Source organism: Myotis yumanensis, unplaced genomic scaffold, assembly GCF_028538775.1.
Source record: "Myotis yumanensis isolate MYYU_CA2020_CCGP unplaced genomic scaffold, mMyoYum1.0.hap1 SCAF_15, whole genome shotgun sequence".
In the NCBI taxonomy this organism is placed as follows: Eukaryota; Metazoa; Chordata; class Mammalia; order Chiroptera; family Vespertilionidae; genus Myotis; species Myotis yumanensis.
In genome coordinates this window covers 43,203,104-43,228,134 of record NW_027223766.1, presented here as the reverse complement: position 1 = coordinate 43,228,134, position 25,031 = coordinate 43,203,104, and the positions used below count along the sequence as shown (strand labels likewise).

Genomic DNA, 25,031 nt, shown 5'->3' with positions numbered 1-25,031 from the left:
ACAGAAAAGTATCCAGAGCAAATATAGTAAGATATTTAGTGTATAGAATTATTTAGACTATAAAGAGTTCACATAATTCTTCAGAAAAATAATCAAATACCAGTAAGTAAATAGGCAAAAAATGAATACACAATTCACCAAACTAAAAATAGAGCTGGGTAACATACATGGAAAACATTAAACTGCACTAATTATCAAAGAAAAGCAAATTAAAACAATGAGGGATCAATTATAAAATTATCCCATATGGGTCACAATGATGCTGAGTATTAACAGCACATGTGGCAGACAGGAAGAGGATAAGCCATGTGTAAAAATGATCTAAGAATGCAGAATTATTTTCCAAAAGCTCTAGATAACATTCATCACTGAAAGAAGCATTTATTGAGTACCTGATCTATATTCAATTAAAAAAAAAATCTCTAGTAAACTAGTATGAACCACAGCTGAGAGCAATTAATTTGGGAAGGAAAAAGGAGTGGCATTAAAATTGGGCTTTGAATAAAAAAAGTAGTTCGCTGTCCAGAAAAAGGAAAAACTACCAACAGAGTAATTCAAATAATTAACTGAAGAGTACAAATATAATCGTTAGGAATTGTACTCAGAAATCAAGTAAAGCCCGTTTTCTTTAAAATAAGAAAAATGATGGACCAAATTTCAGCCTTCTAAGTGCCAAAATGCAGGTAAATCTTATCAAATTTGGAGAAATAAATGTTTACCTGGTCTCTCTGAAATATCAATGGCTTCAAATGAACTTTGGAAAAAAGCAATATCTATATCAACATTTAAGCCACCTCACAAATATTTTGTATGACAAATGGAGAAGAATGAGAAAGGAAGGAGATAGGAATTTGTATTGGACAGGACACAGTAGGCCTGGATCTAGATGTTTATTTCATATCTTTGAGACACTTTCTTGTTTTAAAGAAAGGAGGGGAGGGAGGAAGGGAGCAAAGTTTGTTTGTGTAGTCAGCTGACCTTCATTTTCCTAAATATAGTTTTATTTCTCAAACAACCTTTAAATGTTTTTAAAAATTTATTTACATATCAACACAGCCAGTTACCAAAAGTGGCTTAATTTCTATTTTGCAATAGAAAGAACTACTTATACCCAATAGTGTATATAAAATTTAAAGCAGTATCTTTTTCATTTCTATAATTAAGACTTTTCATCACTTCAGATAGACCCATATCCAACCATATCAAAATGGTCAAGTTTATACTGAAAACATTTAGGGGAGAGAAAAAGAAAAAAACACAGGAAAGAGGTTCTGCTTTATATAGAACGTAAGTTTTCAGTTCTAAGATGAAAAACTAGATCCATTCTCAACCCACAGCTAACACTTCTTTTAATGATATCAAGAATCCTTTCCAATGAAAAATTTTAACAACAAAGTATTTCATTTGTGTATTTAATTAGGTTATCTTCAATACATTACAGGTTTCACTTTACTTCTTTCACTGTGCACATAGGGTAATGTCATTTTAAAATAATTTGAATCACATTTTATAGTCTTAACAAAATAAATAAATAAGTAAAAGAGGGTGAGAAAGAGATAATAAACCATGAATGAAACACTCAGTAATCAGGGATAAAAATGAGACTTTATAGCTGAGCTAATATATTAAAAGACGGAAGTCTACATCTGGTTCCAATACTGGTATGAATTCACTGGCAAATTTAAAAAGAATCTCATTGTACAAAAACAAAAAGATGGTTTTGATAGGCTTTAGTCCTCTGGTTACTTTTGTTTCTAGAGTCATATGATTAGTATAATAATATGATACATTTAATATGTCTCTGTGTATATGGTTTTGATAAAAACGGACCCACCAACTTGTCTCAAGGGCACAAGCACAAGCTATTTTAAAATACACATACTGCCCTAATGTTCTTATGTCAGTAAAAACAAATTGATGTTTTATAAGTTCATACAAAATTTAAAACTTTCATTTTCTAAAAATGAATATTTGACAATCTTAGTTAAACTTAGCTTTTGACATTATTTCTGCATATAAAGTAATGCATTAATCCTATGCTTGTATCTATTATATATCAAGGAAACAAAAAAACTGAGACATATTTCACCTTTTCAAGTGCCAGAGACAGATAGATAACTATGGATATTTCACTATAAAATTTTAAGTTTCAACTTTCACAATGACTTTTCATAAAGTCTTGAAAACCATTTAATCAAAATTCAGTAATACAATCCTTACACAGTCTTTTAAGGCCTAGATAAGATCTTGCCTCTTTCAAGAAAACAACCTGTGTATTCCCCGAGTCAGGGTTTACCTGTCAGTGATGCTAATGATAACATCAACAACAGCTTACATTTATTGGGTTTTTACTATATCAGCCACATTACAGGTGTCATTTCATTTAACACCTGAACACAACCGTGGGAAGCAGGCAGTAACAAGAATTTACTGAAAGCCTGTACAATGCCCTTGCCTTTGTGGTACTCAGAATTCAGTAGAAAGAGAAGGGCACAGGAACAAAACATTACAATACTGAGTGATACTGCAACAGCAGGATTAGCTATAGGACACGCCAGGACAGCAGTTCCTAAAGCTGATTACGCACCAGAACCAGTATTCTTAAAATAAAGTTCAAGCCATCTAATGTAACCCTCAGGCTTGAATGATGCAGTTCCTGCCAGCCTTGATGATCTCACCACCAATTCTCCCCCATTCTAGGAAGCCTTCACAGAGGAGGTGACTTTTGAGCTGACTCTTGAAAAAGAACAAAGTTTATCAGGTGACTAAAGAGGAAAGAAAATACTAGGGATGTGTAAAGGCAATGGGCATAAAAATGTATGAAATCCAGTGCTAATGAATAGTTCTTTGAATATGGGAAAATAGTGCAAAATGTGAAGGTAGATTAGGGCCAAACTCTGCTGCCTATACCTAAGATATGATCATATCTGAACTTTTAGAGGAAAAACTCTGACAGCAGACTCTCAGCCAGAGACTAGAATTAGGAAGGCCAGTATGGAGGATATAATAATGAAATCATTTATAGTAGTAGCCGTAGTAGTAATAGTAGTAGCAGAAGCAGCAGCTAGTTGTCATAGCAGCTAACATTTTGTAACTATGCCCAAAATCCCAATGGAGATTTCTGTGGTGGAATTAATAATAAACATCTTAAGCAAAATTAGACAAAATTAGAGAAGATGAAGTAGAGTCAGAGCATGTAGTGAAGAAGAAAGACACCAAAGGAAATTCCATACTTCTTTCATAATTCAAACTGAAGTTGCCCCAGCACTAAAAAACAAACCAAAAAAAATACGGCTTAGGCCCTCTAACCCAATAATTTTTCACAATCTATGCAATGACAATAACAACACAAATATGCCAATACATATGCACAAAAGTTTTCTGCATTGATTATAAAAACAAAAACTGAAAAGTTGGAATTTATTTTTTCCAAAGTACTGAAAAAAAATACATTATGTACACACAGACAGACTTATATATATTGAATGGGAAGATAGCTAAGATATAGCAGAAGTTTTTTTAAAAGGCAAAGAACAGAACACATATAGTATAAATCCCTTATATAACACTAGATATGCATACATGTGTGCTGAAAGAAGCCACAGGAAACTGTTAACTAACATTACCCAAAGGAAGTAAAATTTAGAAATGAGAGGAGACACTAAGTTCCTCTTCTGTACCATTTGGAATTTTTACAATGTGCTCTTATTACTTTTATTTTTTCCTTACTTTATATAAATAAAAGGGGGAGGGGTTTATATATTATAATTAAAATGTATAGAGAATTGTGTGAAATAATTTTCAAAGACTTCCATCTAAAATTGTTAAAACTGGAGACCTGCCACACCTAAAGAGCTAAATTTCCATTATCTAGAAAATTAACTTACACATATTTCTTTTTTTTTTATTTTTTTCGCTTAAAGGACTTACACATATTTCTTAATTTCCTAAGGTTAAACAGGACTTTACTGGATAAAACACAATGATTTTTAATATGTTTTTCTAATACTAGAGAAGATCCACTATTTCAACAAATATAAAATTCTTAGATCACTACTAATTAAAAACTAAATACCACTTTTTAAAGTTTTAGCTTTAACAGTAATAAAATCGCAATTTACATTTGTACAGGTTACAAACTGCTCTGACACTCATCTTTGTTCCTCACAAGAAAACACTGAGGTAGGTAAGGAAAGTAATATGATATTAGGTCCATTTTAGGATTAGGTATCTGAAATTTAGAGGAGTTACACAATGTACCCAGGGTCACAACGCTACTAAGTAACAACCCAGGAACTGACGCTTGCTCTTCTGGTTCCACATCCAGGAGTCTCTCCACTAAACCACATTGCTCCAAACGACCACTGCCAGGGTGTGCTAAGGATCAGGCAATGACAGGCAGTCTGCCAGGAGAAGAACATACAATTTAAAAATAAAGTGCATGAAAGTGGGCTTGACTGACGAAAAAGAAATAGGACTGGGAGAAATGCCAAGAAGAATAGCAACTAAGGTGCAGACTGGGCAGCGTACCAATAAGGGAAGCAACGAAATGCCTTTGTAAGCTTAATTTACTTAGTTAAGGTAGAAGAAGAGAAAGGCTATTGGAAGAACTGTGCTGTAATGTGCAAAAAATCATAAAGAAAAGTGTGTATAATCTAATCAAAGGATTTAGAAAAGATGTGATGGAGCGTGATGTATTAAGATGTATTTAATCAGAGATTAAGACATGGCACATGATTGCTATGAGAAACTAAGGGTCTAATCCGACAGTGCATGGTCACGTTAATGATATGGCTTGGAATGTTAAGAGGCATGTGAGAAATATACTTAGAACTCAATCTCACTCTATGGGAAACACACTAAATAAGGAGCAATAATTACTTTCCAAACAAAAGGACTCATTCTCCTAAGATTCTAGTGTAGCCCTGAACAGTAGTACCTGCTTAGGTTGACAAAATCTTTGTAAGAGAAGGGACCACGGACCCCAGGGTCAGGCCACCCTGATCTAAAGGGAATCTGGGTCTCTAATCCTGATGAGTAGACTTCCCAGGGGAATTCTTACAGCAAACATTTACTGCTTACAAAGCACAAACAAGTTCCTTGAGAAGCGTCAACGTTATTGTCCTTTACTGTAACGGAAAAAAGGATTAAGGACCCAACAGTTTTGACTCCCAATGTCACTAGATACCTCTTCTAACACTGTACATTCATTTCCAGAGTTATTTTAGAGATTTTTTTTTTAATCCTCACCTGAGGATATTTTTTTCATTTATATTTTTTTAGAGAGCGGAAGGGAGAGAAGGAAGGAGAGAAAAAAAAAGAGGAAACGAGAGAGAGAAACATTGATGTGAGAGAAATACATCAATTCTCCTGCACCCACCCCAAATGAGGCCAGGGATTGACCCTGAAACCCAGGTACGTGCCCTTGACCAAGAATCCGTGACCCTTCAATGCACAGGCCGATGCTCTAACCACTAAGAAACACCAGCCAGGGCGAGATTTTTTTTTTAAATATGATTAATTCCTGATATATTTTGTTTTGGTGGTTGGTAAACATATAGAAGAAATATCTGTTATTTTTTGCCATTTTAACATCCATTTGCCTTTCTCCTGCTAACATATTCTTTTTAAAAAAAAAAATAGATTTCAGAGAGGAAGGAAGAGGGAGAGATAGAAACATCAATGATGAGAGGAAATTATTGACTGGCTGCCTCCTGCAACCTGGGCATGTGCCCTTGACTGGAATTGAACCCCAGACCCTTCAGTCCACAGGCCGACACTCTATTTACTGAGCCAAACCGGCTAGGGCCTGCTAACATATTCTGATTTCCCTTTAGGAAATCACTATTTCCCCATCCTCAGACCACGTACTTCTATTAGTCAGCTCCATCTTAGCTTCAGGAGAAACACATGACCTATGTCAAAGCCAATTACATCACATTCCAATGGCCACACCAATTTGCTCAGAGAAAGGCACACGACCTCTTCAGAAGCAGTGAGGTACAAGACTGCTGAATTTCAACTCGAAAGGTCTGACCCAGATAGCTGCTAGCGGACATTTGTACCCATGAAGCAAGAGTCTGTGTGAGGGTGAAATCAATATAGAGGTACCAGAACGACAAGATGAATTCAAGTAATTTGTTTCAACCTGAATACATGAAACTAGCCCTGCAAAGACAATAAATATATGAGCAAATCAATTCCCTTTTTGACTTAAGCCAGTTTAGGCTGGGTTATCTGTAACATAACCAAGAGGAGAAACTAATGTAATAAACTTGTTAATACCAAAAAGTGGGAAAGTTCCTGGAAATGAGGTTTATACAAAGCACAACCCACTGAGCAGACCAACTCTAAAAATGCTAGTAGTTATTCCAGATATTCAACAGTATGAGATCTCTGAAGCTTATTTCTGTTCTCTGCCCCCAAACGAAAGGGGAACAGTAACTGGGGGCAAGGAAAGTCTTTTAAAAGAAGCACGCAGACTTTTCTTAAAAGTCTTCTTTTTTCCTACATATTCCTAGTACTGCCTCCCCCACCTAATAAATATTTACTCCAAATTGTATGAATATTGCGTTTAGGTATCTCAATTTATAAAACTCCTCCAATGCTTCAGTTTCCATTAGTTTTTATGACACGATATAATCACACAAACCAGTCCTTGGTACAAATCAATGGTTTAGAGAAACTGGAGGAGTTAAGTAGCAATCTCTGAAATACCTAAATCTCAAAAGCAACATGGAAGCTTATATGTAAAACTTTATCTGCACATCCATCAAGCCTCACATTCCAACTTCTTTACAACCAAAATCTCTCCCCTCCTTCTTGGGAAAAAGAATTTAATGGAGCTCTCAGGTATTTAACATGAGAAAAACACTGGGAAAAACAGCAGAGCAACTCAGTAACTCCCTTCCACCCCTCACCATTCTAACTCATCCCACCCAAAAAATGAGGCTTGAGAATATGAAAGAGTCAAGGTTTTAAACAATAAAAAATGTATGGGATTCTTCCAGAAAAACACAAATCTGCTCTCAACACAAAGTACATACATTAGGAAACATAACTAGAATATTTTAACCATTATTATATACAAAAGGGCAGAGAGAGGTTGTCTTTCATGAAATCTGGATTGCAGATGTCAGGCAAAAAAAAAAAAAAAAAGATTAATAATCTATCAAAAAGTCCCAGAACTACTGATTCAAAATGAAAGCTTTCACTACGTACACCATATGTAAATATACACATATACACGCTGCTTATAATCCCTTGATCTGAAGAGAAAGAGAACTGATACTTTACTGTGAAAATGGTCAGTGGGCAGACATTTTAAAATCCTTTCCCACATGAAAAGATTACTGAAAAAGAGATCAGAAGACAACAAAAAAAGCACTTAATATATATTGAGTTGTAAATCCTGTATGAACTAGGATCTATTACACAAAGGGGGAACATGCAACAAAGTGAATAAGAAAGTCAAACATGAATTAGTCCAATATCACAGATGCAAATATAAACCCCAGAAAGCACTTTATGGGATAGAAACACACACATATAAAAAAAATGTCTATTATTAACAATGAAATAATATCAAACTTTGAAGTTCCAAATAAATCTTAAATTAATAAAAAATCTGTGTCTTCACAAAAAAAAACAATCTGCTTGAAGTAGTACATAATTAAGATAAAGGCAGAACACATATTTTTAAAATACAACAAATCAAGCATTTACTAAAACAGCTATTATGTACAAGGCATTAATTCTAAGGGCACTAAGATAAAATATCCTACTATATTTTGAATAACTACTGCCTGATTCTATTAAAGAAACTCTCACTGTGCCTATAAATGTAAGCTCTAGCTTATGAAGTGTTACCTTTCATTAACAAAGATAATTCAAAGTAACAACAGTGAAAGATAGGCTTCTGTCCTTGGTTCCATAGTCCTTTGTATTATTCTCAAACGCATCTCATATGTAATGTTCACGATGCAAAGACACTCCCATCTACATAACTGGGATGAGAGGCCGATGATGACAATACCAACAGCAAATACACATAGGGCTTTTTATGTGCCAGGTGCTGTTCCTAGCACTTTACATATATGTCATCTTTAGAAAACTCAATGAAGTAGGGTAGTCTTCTTATCCCAGTTAGTAGATGAAAAATGTGTGTCCCAGAGAGGTTAAGAAGCTTGCCCAAGATCACACAGCTCATATGTCAGAACCAGGATTCAAACCCAAACAGTATGGCTCCAGAGTCTGTGCTCTGACTTCAATTGTAGCAATTAGCTATAGTTTTAACCCCTTCTTTCCTTCTAATCGACTTTACTCGTCTGTGACTCAGTTTCTTATCTTAAAAAATGGGCCAATAACAGTTCTTCACTCTTATGGTCATTCAATGCTCAAATGAGGATTAAATGCAGCAATATATGTAATGTGTTTAGAACAACAGTACCTAGTACATACAATACTATATGAGTAACTGTTCTTACAAAATCTAACAAATGTCTATTGCTGGAGTTGAGAATCAGTGCAGAATGGCCTTTTGTGTCATTCATAATTCTAAAAAAGTGATGACTAATTAAAACTTGACTTGTCCTGACTGGTGTGGCTCAGTTCGGTCCCCAGTCGGGGCACACACGGGAGGCAACCTACCGATGTTTCTCTCTCACATCAATGTTTCTCTCTCTCTCATTCTCTTCTTCCCTTTCCTCCCTTTTTCCCTCTCTCCCTTCCTCTCCTTAAAAAAAAAAAAATCAATAAAAACATGTCCTCCAGTGAGAATTAAAAAAATTTTTTTTACTTGACAAGTCCACCAACCAGCCTTCAGGAAAATACATACACAAGGTAGAGCAAAAGTAGGTTTACAGTTGTGAGTATGTGAAATTGAGTTCTTTCTTGTATTAACTATTGCATTATTTTCCAAACAACTGCAAACCTACTTTTGGCCCCCTCGGTACATAACTCAGGAGTTGCTCTCCTCAGTCTGGAATTTCCTCTGCATTATCTTGTGTTCCCTCACCCCATTCCCAGCCAATATCACAAAAATATATTTCCTCCTGATAGAAGTAGATACTAAAAATTTCTCCTCAGTACCAAACTGAAAGTTTATACATGTTTTAAGACACAAAATCTATTTGGTATTTTCATGTCAGTCTCATCAATACAACTGGGGTACCAGGTACCCTAAAAGATTTCAGCCAGAATACTACTTTCGGAGTTTGTATTCACCAAAGAGCTACAAAATTATGGAGCCTGAAAGAACAATAGCAACCCTCTAGTTCAGGCTCTCGTGCTGATTAACATTTAAATTTGCCTCTAATTTCCTGTGTGACGACATCCTTGTATAAGTGTCACTGTACAACTGTGCTCGGATTTCTCTCAGGTACAGAGAACTGCTGGATGGGTCCTAGAGTACATATACCCTTAACTCTACAAGAGATTATCAAATTACTCCTGAAAGTAATTTATACTTTCTAATCATTAATTTATACTCCTAAGAGTATGAAAGTATATATAGTATACATAAGGCAAGGTCGGGGGGAGGGGGGGCGGTGGAGAAAATATCACTGATTCAGGGTCAAAAACCAACCTGAATTTGTAGTTAATTTGCGTAGTTTCCTCCCTGAAACTCCATTAAGTGACAGAGAATTTTTTTAAACAAAATCAACTAGTAACAAAAGAATCAAGACCAGAGAGTATAATTAATTTGGGAGCATTTTCATGGAGAGAGTCGCTGCCAAGAGCAGATAAAGAAGGGTCTGCAACAACAGTAGTGGTTGGTTAACAAGTGAACTCCAGAGGGGCTCCAAGTTAGAACTACTGGGTGGGGAGGGCAGGAGGGAGAAGGGGATGGAAAAGGTGGCTAGCTTTTTCCATGGAGGCTGAAAAGAAGAAAATGGAACAGGAATTGGTTCCTCATCCCTACTCTGCCCCTACCCCCATCCCTGTACATGCAATTTACATGCATTCTGGCATTTATCCCGAGGCAAAATAAAAATAAAAATAAAAAAGGCAGGAGGAAGGGCGTGGCTCCTCTCTCAAGAAACTGAACAAACTACCTCTGTGGGCCTGTCCCTAAAAGCAAGCTCCCAGCCCATTCATCCTAACATTATACCTGCCAGTCAAAAGCATTGTCCCAAAGTTTCCAGTGAGATTCCAGCGGGTGGGCTCTGACATGGGCAAGACCCGGGTAAATAGAAAAAGTGAAACAATAATCCCAGAAGAAATAAAGATGATTCAGGAAACAGAATAACTCTGTCAAAATATTATCATTCTTACAGTGATTAGAAAAGTTTTCGCATCCATGTCTCTGCATCAAGATGTCATGAGGAAGGAAATAATCGAAAACAAAAGAGTTCTTGTAAATTAAAATATAACTGCAGAAATTAAAAATTCAGTTAAGAGTCAGGAAAAAAAAGATGAAACCACCCTCACCATACTCCTCAAAAGAGAGAAGGAAAAAAAAAAAAAAAAAAAGACAGAAAATCTAGGAGAAATAAAAACAAATAAAATTGAAGATATTCACTAGCCAATGAAGAAAATGGGGAAATTATCAAAGTAATGTTTCCAAAGCTGAAGAAAAATACAAAGGTTTATTTGAAAGGAACTACTAAGTGCTGATCATAACTAATCAAATAGGATGTACAGCTAGGCATATCTAGTTCCTTCAGCAATATCAGAAACATTAAAATAAAGAGAAAAGTCTAAAAAGTTCCAGAGATAGCGAAGGAAACTTTCAAACAAACAAGGCTCTTGATAGGCATTAGCTATAATGTGAGCGAAACTGGATGGAAGATGATGCAGGAAAATTCTCAAAGCTCTGAGAGAAACTTTTTTCTGTAAAAGGCTACATAAGCTAACTATCAAACCAAGTATGAAAGCAAAATAAAGACATGTTCAGATGTGCAAGGACTCAAATAGTTGACCTCTTATTCTTATATCATGAAGAAAATACTTTAGAAAGAATACAGAACAGGGTCGAAAAACCAAGGAAACCGGAAATATACAAGAAAACAGTGGCACTAACCCAGGAGTCCAGTGAAAAGAAATTCCAAGGATGCAGCTGTACAGCAGACCTAAAAAGCAATGAGTCCACATTAGAACAAGAAATCAGGAAGCTCCAAAGAATGTCCTCTCAAAGAATCACATAAATTCCAGGAAATGGACAAAATTAGTAAGAAGCTAGAAGACATTATTAGCAAAATGATAAAGATGGCATATGCTGCTTCTCTCAACATAAAAAAAAAAAAATAAGAAAAACTCCAGGAAAAACAAAAAATTATGTAACATCATCCCAACAAAGATCCAGCGAACTAAAATGTGGCAATAATTCTGAGCAATTGATTAAAGCATGAGAAAAGTAAATCCATTTAAAACAGATGCTGGAACATTCTCCTTTTGGTGACCTAAGAGTACGTATGACATTGGACTTTTAGAGATGGAACTTTAAGAGATCATTATTCCCTTTTCAAGATGTCCTTTGCCCTCTCTTCTCTGACTCACTCATTCACTCATTCATTCATTCATGTAACAAGTATATACTGAGAATCCCACATGCTAGGCACTGTCCTAGGAACAGAGATAAAACAGTGAACAAAGATGACGAAAACCCTGCCATCCTGGAGCTTGCATTTTATGGGAGATGATACCTCCACTTCCAAGACATGCTAAAGGGTTCTCTCTCCCATGAAGCTCTCTCTGAACTTCCTTGCTAAATGCTTCACCTATTCTACTCCTAAAGAACTCAATTCACAGAAGGGAATTTAGCTTTTTACATGCATATTGCCATTGCTCAGCTAATGTGCAAACTATGCAACAACAGCAACATTTGTGAGAGTTATTTGTACTTCTAGTGCAGAGCTCTGAGCCTAGATAAATAATTGCGTTTTGAATCTTTCCATTCAAACAAAATGTAAATAAAATTGCCAAGTAAAATGTAAAGCACTATGTAAATGCTACTTATTATTTAACAGATGAAGCTGAATTCCCTGTCAGTTAACTGACTTGCCCAGATCACAAAACAAGTTTGTGGAAGAGCCAAACTAAAATTCATTGTACTAGCTTGAACTAAAATAAGTACTCCAATCAATAAATAGGCCAAAAGGGAAGAGAATAACCTTAGGCATTTTCTTAGAACATTTCCAAATATATAATGAACACCTAAGATACAGACTCTATTTCTTCCATATGTCAAGGCGTAACATTACAATTATGCAAAGATCATTGTGAGAGCCTTTAGAAAGCCTCTCATCAGAAATATAATCTATCTTTTAAAGCCTCCATGTCACAGAGTTGTATATTTCTACTCTGCAACATATAGCATTTGAAATGCATAAGTGTTTAGATATGTTAATGTCAATCATTTTAAAATATATTGGCTTTTTAACTATTTATTCACAGAGTGTGGTTGGCAGTTAGCTAGACAGGGCAGAGCAAGGACAATGGGCCATATATAGAAGGGCTTTCTGCCCCTGGTGACCTTCAAGGGGAAAAACTGGGAAAACAAGGACCTCACCCCCAAGGTGACCCTTCCTCCCCTAATAGATGACTGGTCATCCGGTTTAGACCCCTTTGTTACCAGAAAATGGACCTGGCCCTTAGCAGGTCTGCAGTGGGTTTGCCTAAGGCCAGCCAGTAGTGTGTGGGTTCTTGACTTCCTGCAGGAAAAATTTCACAACATGAGTCCAGGTGACTATGAGGAAACGTTTATTAAAGCTGGGGACAGTAAAACAAGGACTTTTATTTGCTGGGAGTTTTTTGCTTACTCCTTCGATTTCATTAGTTGTAATTATCTATTCAAATTTTCTGATGTTTCCTGATTCAGTTTTGGAAGATTGTATGTTTCTAGGAATTTATTCATTTCACTCTGGTTGCCCAATTTGTTGGAATATGGTTGATTATAGGATTCTCCTACAATTATTTGCATTTCTGTGGTGTCAGTTGTTACTTCGTCTCTTTCATTTCTGAGTTTATTTATATAGGTCCTCTCTTTTTTTTCTTGATGAGTCTGGTTAAAGGTTCATCAATGTTTATCTTTTCAAAGAACCAGCTCTTGGTTTCATTGATCTTTTGTATTGTTTTTTTAGATTCTATGTCCTTTATTTCCAATCTAATTTTATTATTTCCTTCCTTTTACTTACTCTATGCTTTGTTTGTTGTTCTTTTTCTAGTTCTTTTAGGTGTAGGGTTAGACTGTTTATTTAAGACTTTTCTTGCTTCTTAAAGTACACTTACAATGCTACGAGCTTCCCTCTCAGGACTGTATTCACTGTGTCCCATAGATTTTGGGTTGTTATGTGTTCATATTCATTTGTTTCCAGGTAACTTGTGATTTCTTCCTTTTATCTCACTGTTAACACATTCATTGATTAGTAACATGTTATTTAGCCTCCAAGTCTTTGTGTGTTTTTCAGTTTTTTTTCTTGTGATTCTAGTTTCATATGATTATGGTCAGAGAAGATCTTGATATGAATTTAATCTTCTTGAATTGATTAAGACTCGTTTTGTGTCATAACATGTGGTGGTCTAACCTAGAAAATGTTCCATATGCTCTTGAAAAGAATGTATATCCTGCTGCTTTGGGGTGAAATGCTCTGAAGATATCAATTAAATCTATCTGATCCAGTGTGCCATTTAAGGTTGCTACTTCATAACTGTAATTTTGCTACTGTTATGAATCGTTATGTAAATATCTGATATGCAGAATGTATTTTCATTGTTCATGACCCACAGGTTGAGAACTGCTGCTCTAGAGAAAGACCAGGCCTCTAGGGGAGGTGGAGTAACTGACATGTGGAGGTAGACCTTAGGGAACCTTGGACCTTTTATAGATCTGCCCCCAGCTCAAAGCTGGAGGAGCTAACCATTGTACATAGAATGGCCCCTCCCATACACACTCAGTCCCAGAAGATGTAGCCACAAACAGTGAATAGTGTGATACTTCTAGACAGGTAGTTCAAGACGTTGGTTACACACAACGTCTGACATAAACCTGTACCTGAACCTCATGCAAGTGGACCCAGAACCAGTGGTGGGCTTTAGATCACACCAGAGGTTGACCCAACAAGCCACACAAGAAGGACACCCAAAGGGGGATTCCTGAAGGCACCAGACACTGCTGTGAACAACTTTGCCTTAGGGGCAGTCCATGCAAAGTGACTCAAACTAGGTGATTGAGGTTTATCTTATAGTCAGCCAGCCTGAAAGGTTAACTCCACCTATGAAAGGGCCAAGAGCATTCAAGAAGCAGCTATAACAGGAGAGTGCATATAATCCACAAGAAACATTCCCAGAGCACCGAGCATAGGTGATCTGGAAGACTGTGTCACTAGGCCCAACAAGACACATATATCATAAAGCCATAATAATAATTTTGGGAGTCATAGCAGATCTACTTAATACACAGAGGCAAATGGGGAGAAAAAGAAATATGCCCCAAATGAAAGAACAAGAGAAATCCCAGAAAAGTAATTAAATGAAATGGAAGCAACCAAATACCAGATGCAGAATTTCCTTAGGGAAAGAATGGATGATCTTTGTGAGAACTTCAGCAAAGAGGTAGTAAGCTTTAAAAAGGACAGGGAAATCATAAAAAAGAACCAGTCAGAAGTGAAGAATACAATACCTGAAATGAAAAATACACTAGAGGAATCAACAGCATGTTAGATGAAACAGTGGATTGGATAAACTATTTAGAGGACAAGATAACAGTAATCACCCAAGCAGAGTATCAAAAAGAAAAGAGAATTCAAAAAATGAGGAAAGTTTAAGGGACCTCTGGGACAACATCAAGTATAACAATATCCACATCATAGGGGTACCAAAAAGAGAAGAGAGTGAGCAAGGGATAGATAACCTGTTTGAAGAAATAATGGCTGAAAACTTTTCTAACTTGGTGAAGGAAAAAGTCACACAAGTTCAGGAAGTGCAGAGAGTCCCAATCAAGATGAATCACAAGACCTAAACCAAGACACATCATAATTAAAATGCCATAGGTTAAAGGCAAAGAGAGAATCTTAAAAGCAACAAAAGAAAGACAGTTACTTGCCTGCAAGGGAGCTCCCACAGGCTGTCAGCTGACGTCTCAACTGAAACACTTCAGTCCAGAAAGGATTGGCATGAAATATTCAAAGTGATGAAAAGCCATTTCCTACAACCAAGACTACTACAGCAAGGCCATCATTTAAAATGGAAGGCAAAATAAAGAGCTTCCCAGACAATTGAAGCTAAAGGAATTCATTATGACCAAACCAATATTGCAAAAAAATGTTCAAAAATGAAGTGAAATAACATTTCTATATTTTAAAAATCTGAGATCTTATCACCATCATCTCCACACTTAAGGAAACACTAAAGTACATTGTTCTTCAAGCAATTGTGAAATGCAGAAAAGAATAAAGAGCAATAAGAAGCATAAATACTTTATATATAAATAAATATAAACACTGACAATATAAAACAATGAGAATGCCTTATGCTATTTAAAATGTATATAGGGCCCAGCCAGTGTTTCCCTGTGGTTAAGTGTGGACCCATGAACCAGGAGGTCACAGTTCAATTCCTGGTCAGGGCACAAGACCCGGTTGCTGGCTCGATCCCCATTAGGGGGTGTGAGCTTGCAGGAGACAGCTTATAGAGGATTCTCTCTCATCACTGATGTTTCCATCTCTCTCTCCTTCTCCCTTCCTCTCTCTGAAATCAATAAAAACATACATATTTTTTTAAAAGGAGTTTTAAAAATGTATATAGAATTAACAGAAACAATAAAACATACAATAAAAACAAAAGAGCATAGAAACCTTAAAAAAAAAAGGTCCCCATACTTTTAGGAAATGATTGATTGTTCTGTGACCATGAAAACAATAACTCTCAGAGTGAGTTTTAAATAGATCAAGGACAACTATTTCACTGGTCACATTTCTGAAAACCAGCCAATCAGTAACAACCAGGACTCTGAAATCAGACAATCAAGATTATCACTCCAGTGAACATTCCTATGAAATGATCAAATGTTTACAAATGTCAAGGCATTTTTTTAAATGGAATGATACATATCCATATATTGCTCCCCTTCATAACAATGGTACTCCTTTTAGATAATACATAAATGAAGAAAAAGTAGGATACAAATAATCTTGAGATTTAACAGGAGCTATTATTAAGGCAACACCCAGTGACAATATACCTCCAGCTCCTGATCCATATCATACGGCTCTGAGTGATTTCTCACATATGGCGGTCAGATTCCTCCATACCACCCCAGGCCCAAGGACCACTGTTCTATGAGAACAGCAATTAGACTATCCCCAATATATGACTGTGCAACATGTTCAGTAGCTTCTGTCTTCTAAAAAACAATGCATATAAACTAAAATCTTTCCTTTCCTAACTGGTGAAGGAGACTTCCAAGGATAAGGATCCCATCCATATTCATCTCACACAAATATAGTATACCTTCACAGTGTGTAATTATTGACAAGAAATTAAATACTTGGATGATATACTTTCTAGCTACTCAAAATGATAACATTAATATTTACAATCAAAACAACAGATTTTCCATTTCACACACTTGTACTTCATATTTCTATCTGGTAATTTTAAACACCAAATGCATGGAGTTTATCCTTAAAATGGTTTTAAACCACATCTCTAACTGAAGTATAGTTATTTTCCTTTAAAGCATTGTTCTGCCACTCAAGAGTTATCTGATTTACATCAATGCTAGTTAAGCACCACAGAAATTCTCAAATATATAACTAGAATGTCACAAATCACTTAATCCATTCTGTCAAAACAGAGATTATTTAAACTTATTTCACTTCCTTCAAAAGAAATCCTATTTATTTTCTCTAACAGAAAAAATACTAGTAGGATAAACTTATAACTAAATTCAAAAATTACAACACTGTAGTCTAACTCTATCACTTTCAAATATCCTGACAATATTATTTGGAAAAATAAAGACAAGAATTGTTTTTCAATTATTTTTAAAAATTCAACTGTTTACCAGCCATAGATTATAACATAGAAAACTGAAGTAAAGAAATGCCATGAATACTATGAACTCTAAATAAAATTCTAGCCATAATTTATTGAACTCAAGTTAATAAAGATTGTGCACAATGATACAAAATGAAAAAGAGGAGCACCATAGTAGTTCTTGGTGACTTACCAAAATTTAATCCCAATAAATAAATTACACAATCATATGACTCCTAAGTTTGCCATAAAGATATGTGGCTGGTTCTCATGCCTTAAACTAGATCCTTTCACACTCTAAAACTTTTTCTTTTTTTCACAATATTTTCTTTGTAACAAAATATTACCTAGTCAGATTCTAAATATGAATCTTTAGAAATGAGATTAACAAAACAATTTAAAAATACTTACTGTCTTGTTTCGTAATCTAATTATGTCTGAGACAGAGCCAGCACCACAGTACTCCATAACAATCCAGAGGTCTGTGTTCTTAAAGTAACTGCCATAGTACTTTACAACATAGGGGCTACAAAAAAATATATAGACAATTAAACTTAGTTAATTCCCAAAGAAAATGATTTCTTAATCCCAAAGAAAAGTATTTCAACATTTCTTAATGTTCCCAAGTACACTCAATTACTAAACTTCTATTATACACTGATTTGTCTATATGTAGTTTACCAACTGTCTTAATTAGTCTTTAATTGATAGATGAAATTTAGGAGGATTACAAACCAGAGGAGGCCCAAATGTTTTCAGTGATTCCCAAGAAACTAAGGCTTGTTTTGGTAAAGAATTACTATTTAACATAAGGCACAAATGAAAATATTTTTCTTTAAAGCATTTTAAATACAAATCTTCTAAAGGATTTTTCAAATAAAATATTAACACTCAACTTTAAAAGACTTTATATTTCAATGGGACAAAAAAATTTTTTTAATTCTCTTTCATTTTGGCCTTTGAAAATTCTGGAGAAAAAAAATGTTTTTTTGCTTTAAATTCAGATAATTAAAATTTTTAACAATTTAAAGTATTTCTGAACTAAGGTTTTATGTCTTTCAGAGTAGAATAAACTGTTTATAGCCAAGTTGTTTTAGGAAGACTTAACAAAATTTATTAAGGGTATGCTATATACACTGATGTGTAAAACACCTTGCAGAACTCAAAGAGGCACACTATCCATATTCACATAAAAAGATGAAAAATTCGAGGTGGCATAAACTAAATAGTACAGAGCTAAAATGCTATAAAGAGCTCAAAGAGATGTGGCCATGCAGGAGCCATCAGAGAAAACTCCGTAGAAAAGAAGGGAGCTGACTTATGAAAAAAAGGTTAAACTTCAAAATGGGGGTAAAAAGAGACATAAGAACATTCCAGAAAAGGGAAAGGCCATGAGCAAAGGCACATAAATAGAAAGGAAAAAATTAAGAATGTTATGTTTAGGGTACAACTTGTTCAATAGATATTTCTTTGTAGTAGCAGCTATCATGAAAGTGTCATCAGTGTAAGATAAATAAGACACAGGAATTAAATAAGCAAAAAACAATAAAAATGGAAAGTAGTAGAAAAGACTACGTAAAGAGACCACCAAAGGAGTCTGGGACAACTTCTCAGCAGAGTCTTTATAAACTTCAACTGTCTTGAAGTCAAGGGTAGAGCAGATAGGTTAGCGCTTAAAAGGCTTAGACTAATACCAGTAGCTGCAGGGTTAAAATTTAATTCCGTTTCATCCCTACTGCCTACTATTGGTCATCCTCTGATAACTTCCATTATCAGTACTCTTTTTTACTTTAAAGCACTTACAACATCTTGGAATCACTCTCTCATTGATTTTATCTGCCTCCCCCAGAAGAAAAGAAGCTATGAAGATAGGCGCCAATCATCTGTCTTGCTCTGCATTCCTCCTCAGAGCCTCCCTTCTTACACGTACAAACAAAATCAGTAAGTGAACAAATGAACAATCACAGAAAAATTAACAGAAGGGATCTAATTTAGGCCTCCTCTATGGAATAACATTGAAGCTAAAATTCAAAGGTTGAACAGAAGTTAGCCAGATGAAGAGGATTCAGGAGCCAAGAACTGTCTGTGTAAAAGCCCTGAGGAGAGAAAGAGCAAGTCATTTTCAGGAATCAAAACCAGTTTGCCTAGAATAATGTGAGTGAAGAGTCAGGTAGAACACAATGGAGTTGCAGATGGAAGCAGGAGCAGAACAATGAAGGACTTCAAAACCAAGGAAAGGAGATTGGGCTTTACCTAGTTACGCAAGATAAGATCAAAGAAGTTTAAAGATTTCTCTGCTGTTTCAAAGCTAGAATGTAGGAAAGCAAATATGGACACAGGTAGACCACTTAGAAAGTTACGGTAGTCAATGCATGCAAGAGATTGTAATAGCATATATTTTTTTTTATTTTCTGTATTTGTGATAAGAAGTGGCGATAAAAAAAAAAAAAAGAAAATATCTATCTAGTGGGGGGAAAAAATCTGTATTTTAAAAACTTTATATTGCCGAAACCGATTTGGCTCAGTGGATGGAGCGTCGGCCTGCGGACTGAAAGGTCCCAGGTTCGATTCCGGTCAAGGGCATGTACCTGGGTTGCGAGCACATCCCCAGTGGGAGATGTGCGGGAGGCAGCTGATCGACCTTTCTCTCTCATCGATGTTTCTAACTCTCTATCTCTCTCCCTTCCTCTCTGTAAAAAATCAATAAAATATATTAAAAAACAAAAATAAAAAAATAAAAATAAAAATAAAAAAGTTTATATTGAAGAATGTGCCCTGACTGGGTAGCTCAGTTGGTTAGAGCATCATCCCAATATGCCAAGGTTGCAGGTTCTATCCCTGGTCAGGGCACATACAAGAATCAACCAATGAATGTGTAATTAAGTGAAACAACAAATTAGTGTTTCTTTTTCTCTCTGTCTCTCTGCCCCTTCTTCTCTCTCTAAAAATATCCTCCTAGATAATAAAAGGCTAATATGTAAATTGTACCCTCAACCGAGAGAGTTTGACTGGGAGTTCAATCGGGGTGGGGCCAGCCAGCCAACTGCCCGAGGCCCCATCCCCCGTTGGCCCCTTCCCCCGGTTGGCCCTGCCCCCAATCGGCCCCCCCACCCCAATTAGGGGCGGGGCCAGCCAGGCAACCTCCGGTGTCCCCTCCCCCCAGCCAGGCCGGCCAGACCCCACCTGTGCACAAATTCATGCACCAGGCCTCTAGTCAATAAATAAAAACTAAGAATGTGAAAAGAAGCCTGAAGTTAAACAGAAATTACTAGTAAGAAGAAATGTGAACTCTTTAGAGAAGCTTGTTATGCAAGAGACACTGTCACGTTTAGTGGTCAATTTTCCCCAGGAAATTAGGGATATTCTTTGGCTCAGGGGGGAAAATGGATCAGAATCTGAGACTATTTGAATGCCTTTGAAGAAGGAAAATTGCTAGAATACTTGGATGCAGGAGAATTACCTCCTATCTTGGTCGATCTCATGTTAGTATCTTCATTGTGGATGCATCACAGCAGAAATACGTGACTACAGGCAGTCCAGCAATGTGAAATCTCTAGGTTACCAAAATAGGCACATTCTCCTACATTCAACAATGCTTACTTTAATCTGTGGTGTACATTTAATAACAAGTGGTAATCATAAGTGAACCCAGGAAGACAAACTTTTGCTTGAGAGGCCACTGAACCTCACTATAGCTGAACCACTGTGTCCTGGTCCTTCTATAGCCATAACGTGCACTGCAAATAGACTGCTCTATAACAAGCAAAAGATGAAGACCTGCCCTATGAAACAGTGTTTCAAAGGTATTCCACGTCCTCTCTGAAATGACATCAGGACCTACCTCATTGTCCACCACCTCCTCAAGTAAAATAACCTGACTTCTTAGGGGGAAAAAGCAAGAAAAGCAGATCAGCATGATGACCTCAAAATTTCTAAAGCAGGAAATTGTGTAGATATGTGGAAATGGAGTCCCTGCTATTTGGCCAAACATGCTAAAGTGGAAATCAAATTTGATGACTCACAACCAACAGTCTGGACAGACCATGATGTAAAAGATGATTATGTATTTAAGTGTGAATCTGGCAATCAGTATCAGAAAACAAAGCTGACCATTTTGCAGTCACCTGGTGATCCACTTTACTATGGTAAAATTCAGCCATGTAAAGAAGAGAAAGTGACTGCAAGATATCTCCATCCTACTCTTCCACAGTTGATCATTCAAATTGGTTCATTATTGGATCAAAGACTGATGCTGAGAGGACAGTCAATCAGTTCCAGGAATTGGTCCAGGATGAAGCCAAGTATCCAATCAAGATGTTGCACAGCTCCAGTGGCTCAGCCAGCTTGAGTCAGCTCTCTCCAGGGAAAGGAAGAACAGCCTGAGACCGTGTCAATTCAGTTTTCAGTACTGGGAAAGGGAGTAAAACATAGATCTCCACCCATCAAACGTCCCTCAAACTCAGGACTTAGTTCCTTGGGTAACTATTTTACTCCACAGCTTTCTGTAATCTCCAACTCCTCCTCCTGCTTCTAAGCCACCAAGTCTTTCTCAGAAGTCATCTGTGGGTCTCAAGTTAGTGTGCTTTCTCCAGCTTCCCGTCACAGACATGAAAGTTTAAAAAGAAAATACCTCAAGAGCTTTTGGTTTTATTTTTTTGTTTTCTGTTTTTCTTCAAGTTGATAAATTGCATCCTTATTCACAACAGATTTTCTATACATTCCACATTTAAACAAAAGTACACAGTTACAAAAGATGTTGTATTATCTATCAAATATGTACTTTATTACTGTATTTTGAAAATTTGTCAGGATAAACTTGATGTGTTAGAAATTAATCATGAATATTTAGGTGCCCCCCTCAAAAAAAATAGCAAAATACCCAACTATTAAGCCCCTGATGGACCTGGCATTATGCTATGTTCAATCTTTCCTTTTCTACATCAAATTGTGGGAACCACATTCTTATCCTGTACCAAATAGAAATTCTGGGGAAATTTTGTAATTATATTTTTTGATCTGGGGAATGTATTATTTTTTTATAACCACTTGAATTTCCTTTACACAGCCTTAATGGAAAATATGTAACATAATCTAAATATATAACATACAATAAAGAAAAGCAAAATTAAACACACCCTAGCAACAATGTTCCTCTAACATTATTCAGTCACTTCATGAGCCAAAGAACTTATAAGGATCTTATATACTGTTGGAAGAGAAAGTTTTCCATAGATCTCTTACTCATAAGCACCCTGTTGTGACCAAGGGTGACAATGTGTCCAGACTCCCCTAAGTCACTGATTCTAAGTCACTGTGTGCCAATTCTAATAAATAAAACATTAGCTAGGGGGTTCTGGGAAAGCCCTTTCCTGCTTCTTCCCTTCTCCCTCCTGCTTGGTATACAGACATAAGGCTGGAGCTGGAGCAGCCCTCTTATAACCATGAGACAATAAGCATGCAAGCAAAGGCCACATGCTGAGAATGGTACAGTATAAGAAAAGAAGCCTAAGACAGTTATTACACTGTTGCTGCTATACCAGCCCTACCTCTAGACCTTTTGTAAAGGGGAAATAATAAATTTTATTACTTTGATTAAGTAACTATAGGCTAAATACAGTCATCATTTATACACTCGGCATCCTCAGATTATTTAATAGGCATACTAAGCCCCTTCATGATCAGCTCCATTTACTTACAAACTCAGATCACACAAATCTCAGTCTCATACTTTCCATGCCAGTAATTCAAACCTTGTCAGAATAGCACATACCAGTGAGCTGTTTTTCTCCTACCTGAAATTCTCTATACTCTCTAGCATCCCTGCATTTCTTCACCAGTTTAACTCTTCCTCAGCATCCCAGACTTCTGACTCCTGGCTAAGGTAAGTGCTCTGTCTCCTTGTTCTCACATCACCTCCCGCATCAGTCGGTATAGTGAGTCAGCTTTATTATAGCTATTTATTTTAACTATGTGTCTTCTCAACTACATTACTAGCCAGCTCCTCAAAAAGAAAAACAGTGTCTTAGTTCTCTTGGTATTCCTAGATCAGTGGTTCTCAACCTTCTGGCCCTTTAAATACAGTTCCTCATGTTGTGACCCAACCATAAAATTATTTTCGTTGCTACTTCATAACTGTAATGTTGCTACTGTTATGAATCGTAATTTAATATCTGATATGCAGGATAGTCTTAGGCGATCCCTGTGAAAGGGTCGTTCAACCACCAAAGGGGTCGCGACCCACAGGTTGAGAACCACTGTCCTAGATCCTGGCACAGTACCTGGCCCACTGGGGATGCTCAGCAAATGTTTGTTGAATGAATTAGAGTTACGTAAGACTGTTTTTAATTAGCAAAAAGAGTAATATAAAAAAGACTGTTAAATGACCCCCCTTAACATAAAAAAATAATTTTCACCCATAAATTCACCCTGAAAATGGGAAAACTGAGTATTTTCTACCACCACCTGTTGCTTTATAACATAACTAGAGGCCCGGTGCACAAAAATTTGTGCGCTGGTGGGGGGGTCCCCCAGCCCGGCCTGTGCCCTCTCGCAGTCTGGGACCCCTCGGGAGATAACGACCTGCTGGTTTAGGCCTGCTCCCAGGTGGCAGAGGGCAGGCCCAATCCCTAGGTGCAGCCCCTGGTCAGGCTCAGAGTAGGACCGATTGGGGAGTTGGGGCGCCGCCTCGTCATGCAGAGCAGGGCAGATCGGGAGGTTGCGATGCCACCCTCAGTCACGCTCAGGGTAGGGCCGATTGGGGGGTTGGGGCACCGCCCCCTGTCACACTCAAGGCAGGGTCGATGGGGAGGTTGCGGCGCCACCCCCTGTTACGCACAGAGCAGGGCCGATCAGGGGGTTGGGGCGCTGCCCTCATCACTCACAGAGCAGGGCCCATCAGGGGGGTTGGGGCTCCGTACCCTGTCACACACAGAGCAGGGTCAATCAGGGGGTTGGGGAGCTCCCCCCTGTCACACACAGAGCAGGGCCGATCAGGGGGTTGAGGAGCTCCCCCCTGTCACTCACAGAGTATGGCCGATAGGGGAGTTGGGGCACCGCCCCCTGTCACACACAGAGCAGGGCGGATCAGGGGGTTGGGGCGCTGCACCCTGTCACACTCAGGGCAGGACCAATGGGGAGGTTATGGTTCTACCCTGTCAAACACAGAGCCTCAGGGCAATCAGGGGATTGGGGAGCTCCCCCCTATCAGGCACAGAGCAGGGCTGATAAGGGGGTTGGGGCGCCTTCCCCTGTCATGAACAGAGCAGGGCGGATAGGGAGGTTGTGACCCCGCCCCCTGTCACACACAGAGCCGCAGGGCGTTCAGGGGGTTTGGGCGCTGCCCCCTGTCACGCTGATCCCGGTGCCGGGAGCCTCGCTGCTCCGCTGATCCCGGTGCTGGGAGGCATATTACCCTTTTACTATATAGGATAGAGGCCTGGTGCATGGGTAGGGGCTGGCTGGTTTGCCCTGAAGGGTGTCCTGGATCAGGGTGGGGGTCCCCACTAGGGTGCCTGGCCAGTCTGGGTGAGGGGCTGAGGGCTGTTTTCCGGCTGACGAGTGACTGAAGCTTCCAACTGCTCCTTGTTTTCTTTTTTTTTTTTTTTTTTATTCTGGGCCAGCTTTAGCTCTGAGGCCTCGCTGCTGAAAACATCAATGTTGCGGTCCGGCTGGCTTTCAGTCCAGCTGTTTTCTGGGGTTTTGTTTAGCTTCTTATTTGCAACATAGTACATAGTTGCTTAGAGTTGCAACTGAGAGGCCGGCAAGTTAGGCGGGGAACGTTGGAGTCTGCAGTAACTGGAGCAAGCAAGCCTCCCTGCTCGCTTCAGTGCATGGCTGCCGGCAGCCATCTTGGCTGACAGTTAATTTGCATAAGGATATGCTGATTAGCCAAGGGAAGGGTAGCGGTCATATGCTAATTACCATGTTTCTCTTTTATTAGTGTAGATTTCTGTTTAAGAGCTGTAAGTCCTAAAGACAAGGATTTTAGTCTCACCTCCAATGGGAAGTCACAAAACTAAACAGATGACCAAACAACACATCCTATATTAATAAAG

At 37.6% G+C, this 25,031-nt stretch overlaps 1 protein-coding gene and 1 pseudogene across 1 annotated transcript in view; one reads left to right on the top strand and one right to left on the bottom strand.

The window, feature by feature from the left end:
* Positions 1–25,031, bottom strand: part of STK3 (serine/threonine kinase 3) — a 210,217-nt gene that overhangs the window by 161,857 nt on the left and 23,329 nt on the right. Inside the window, exon 4 of the mRNA XM_070392037.1 lies at positions 17,389–17,503. Coding sequence (XP_070248138.1) covers positions 17,389–17,503 — 115 coding nt within the window. The remainder of the gene's footprint in view (positions 1–17,388; positions 17,504–25,031) is intronic.
* LOC138993432 (transcription factor SPT20 homolog pseudogene) lies at positions 19,307–21,596 on the top strand (annotated as a pseudogene).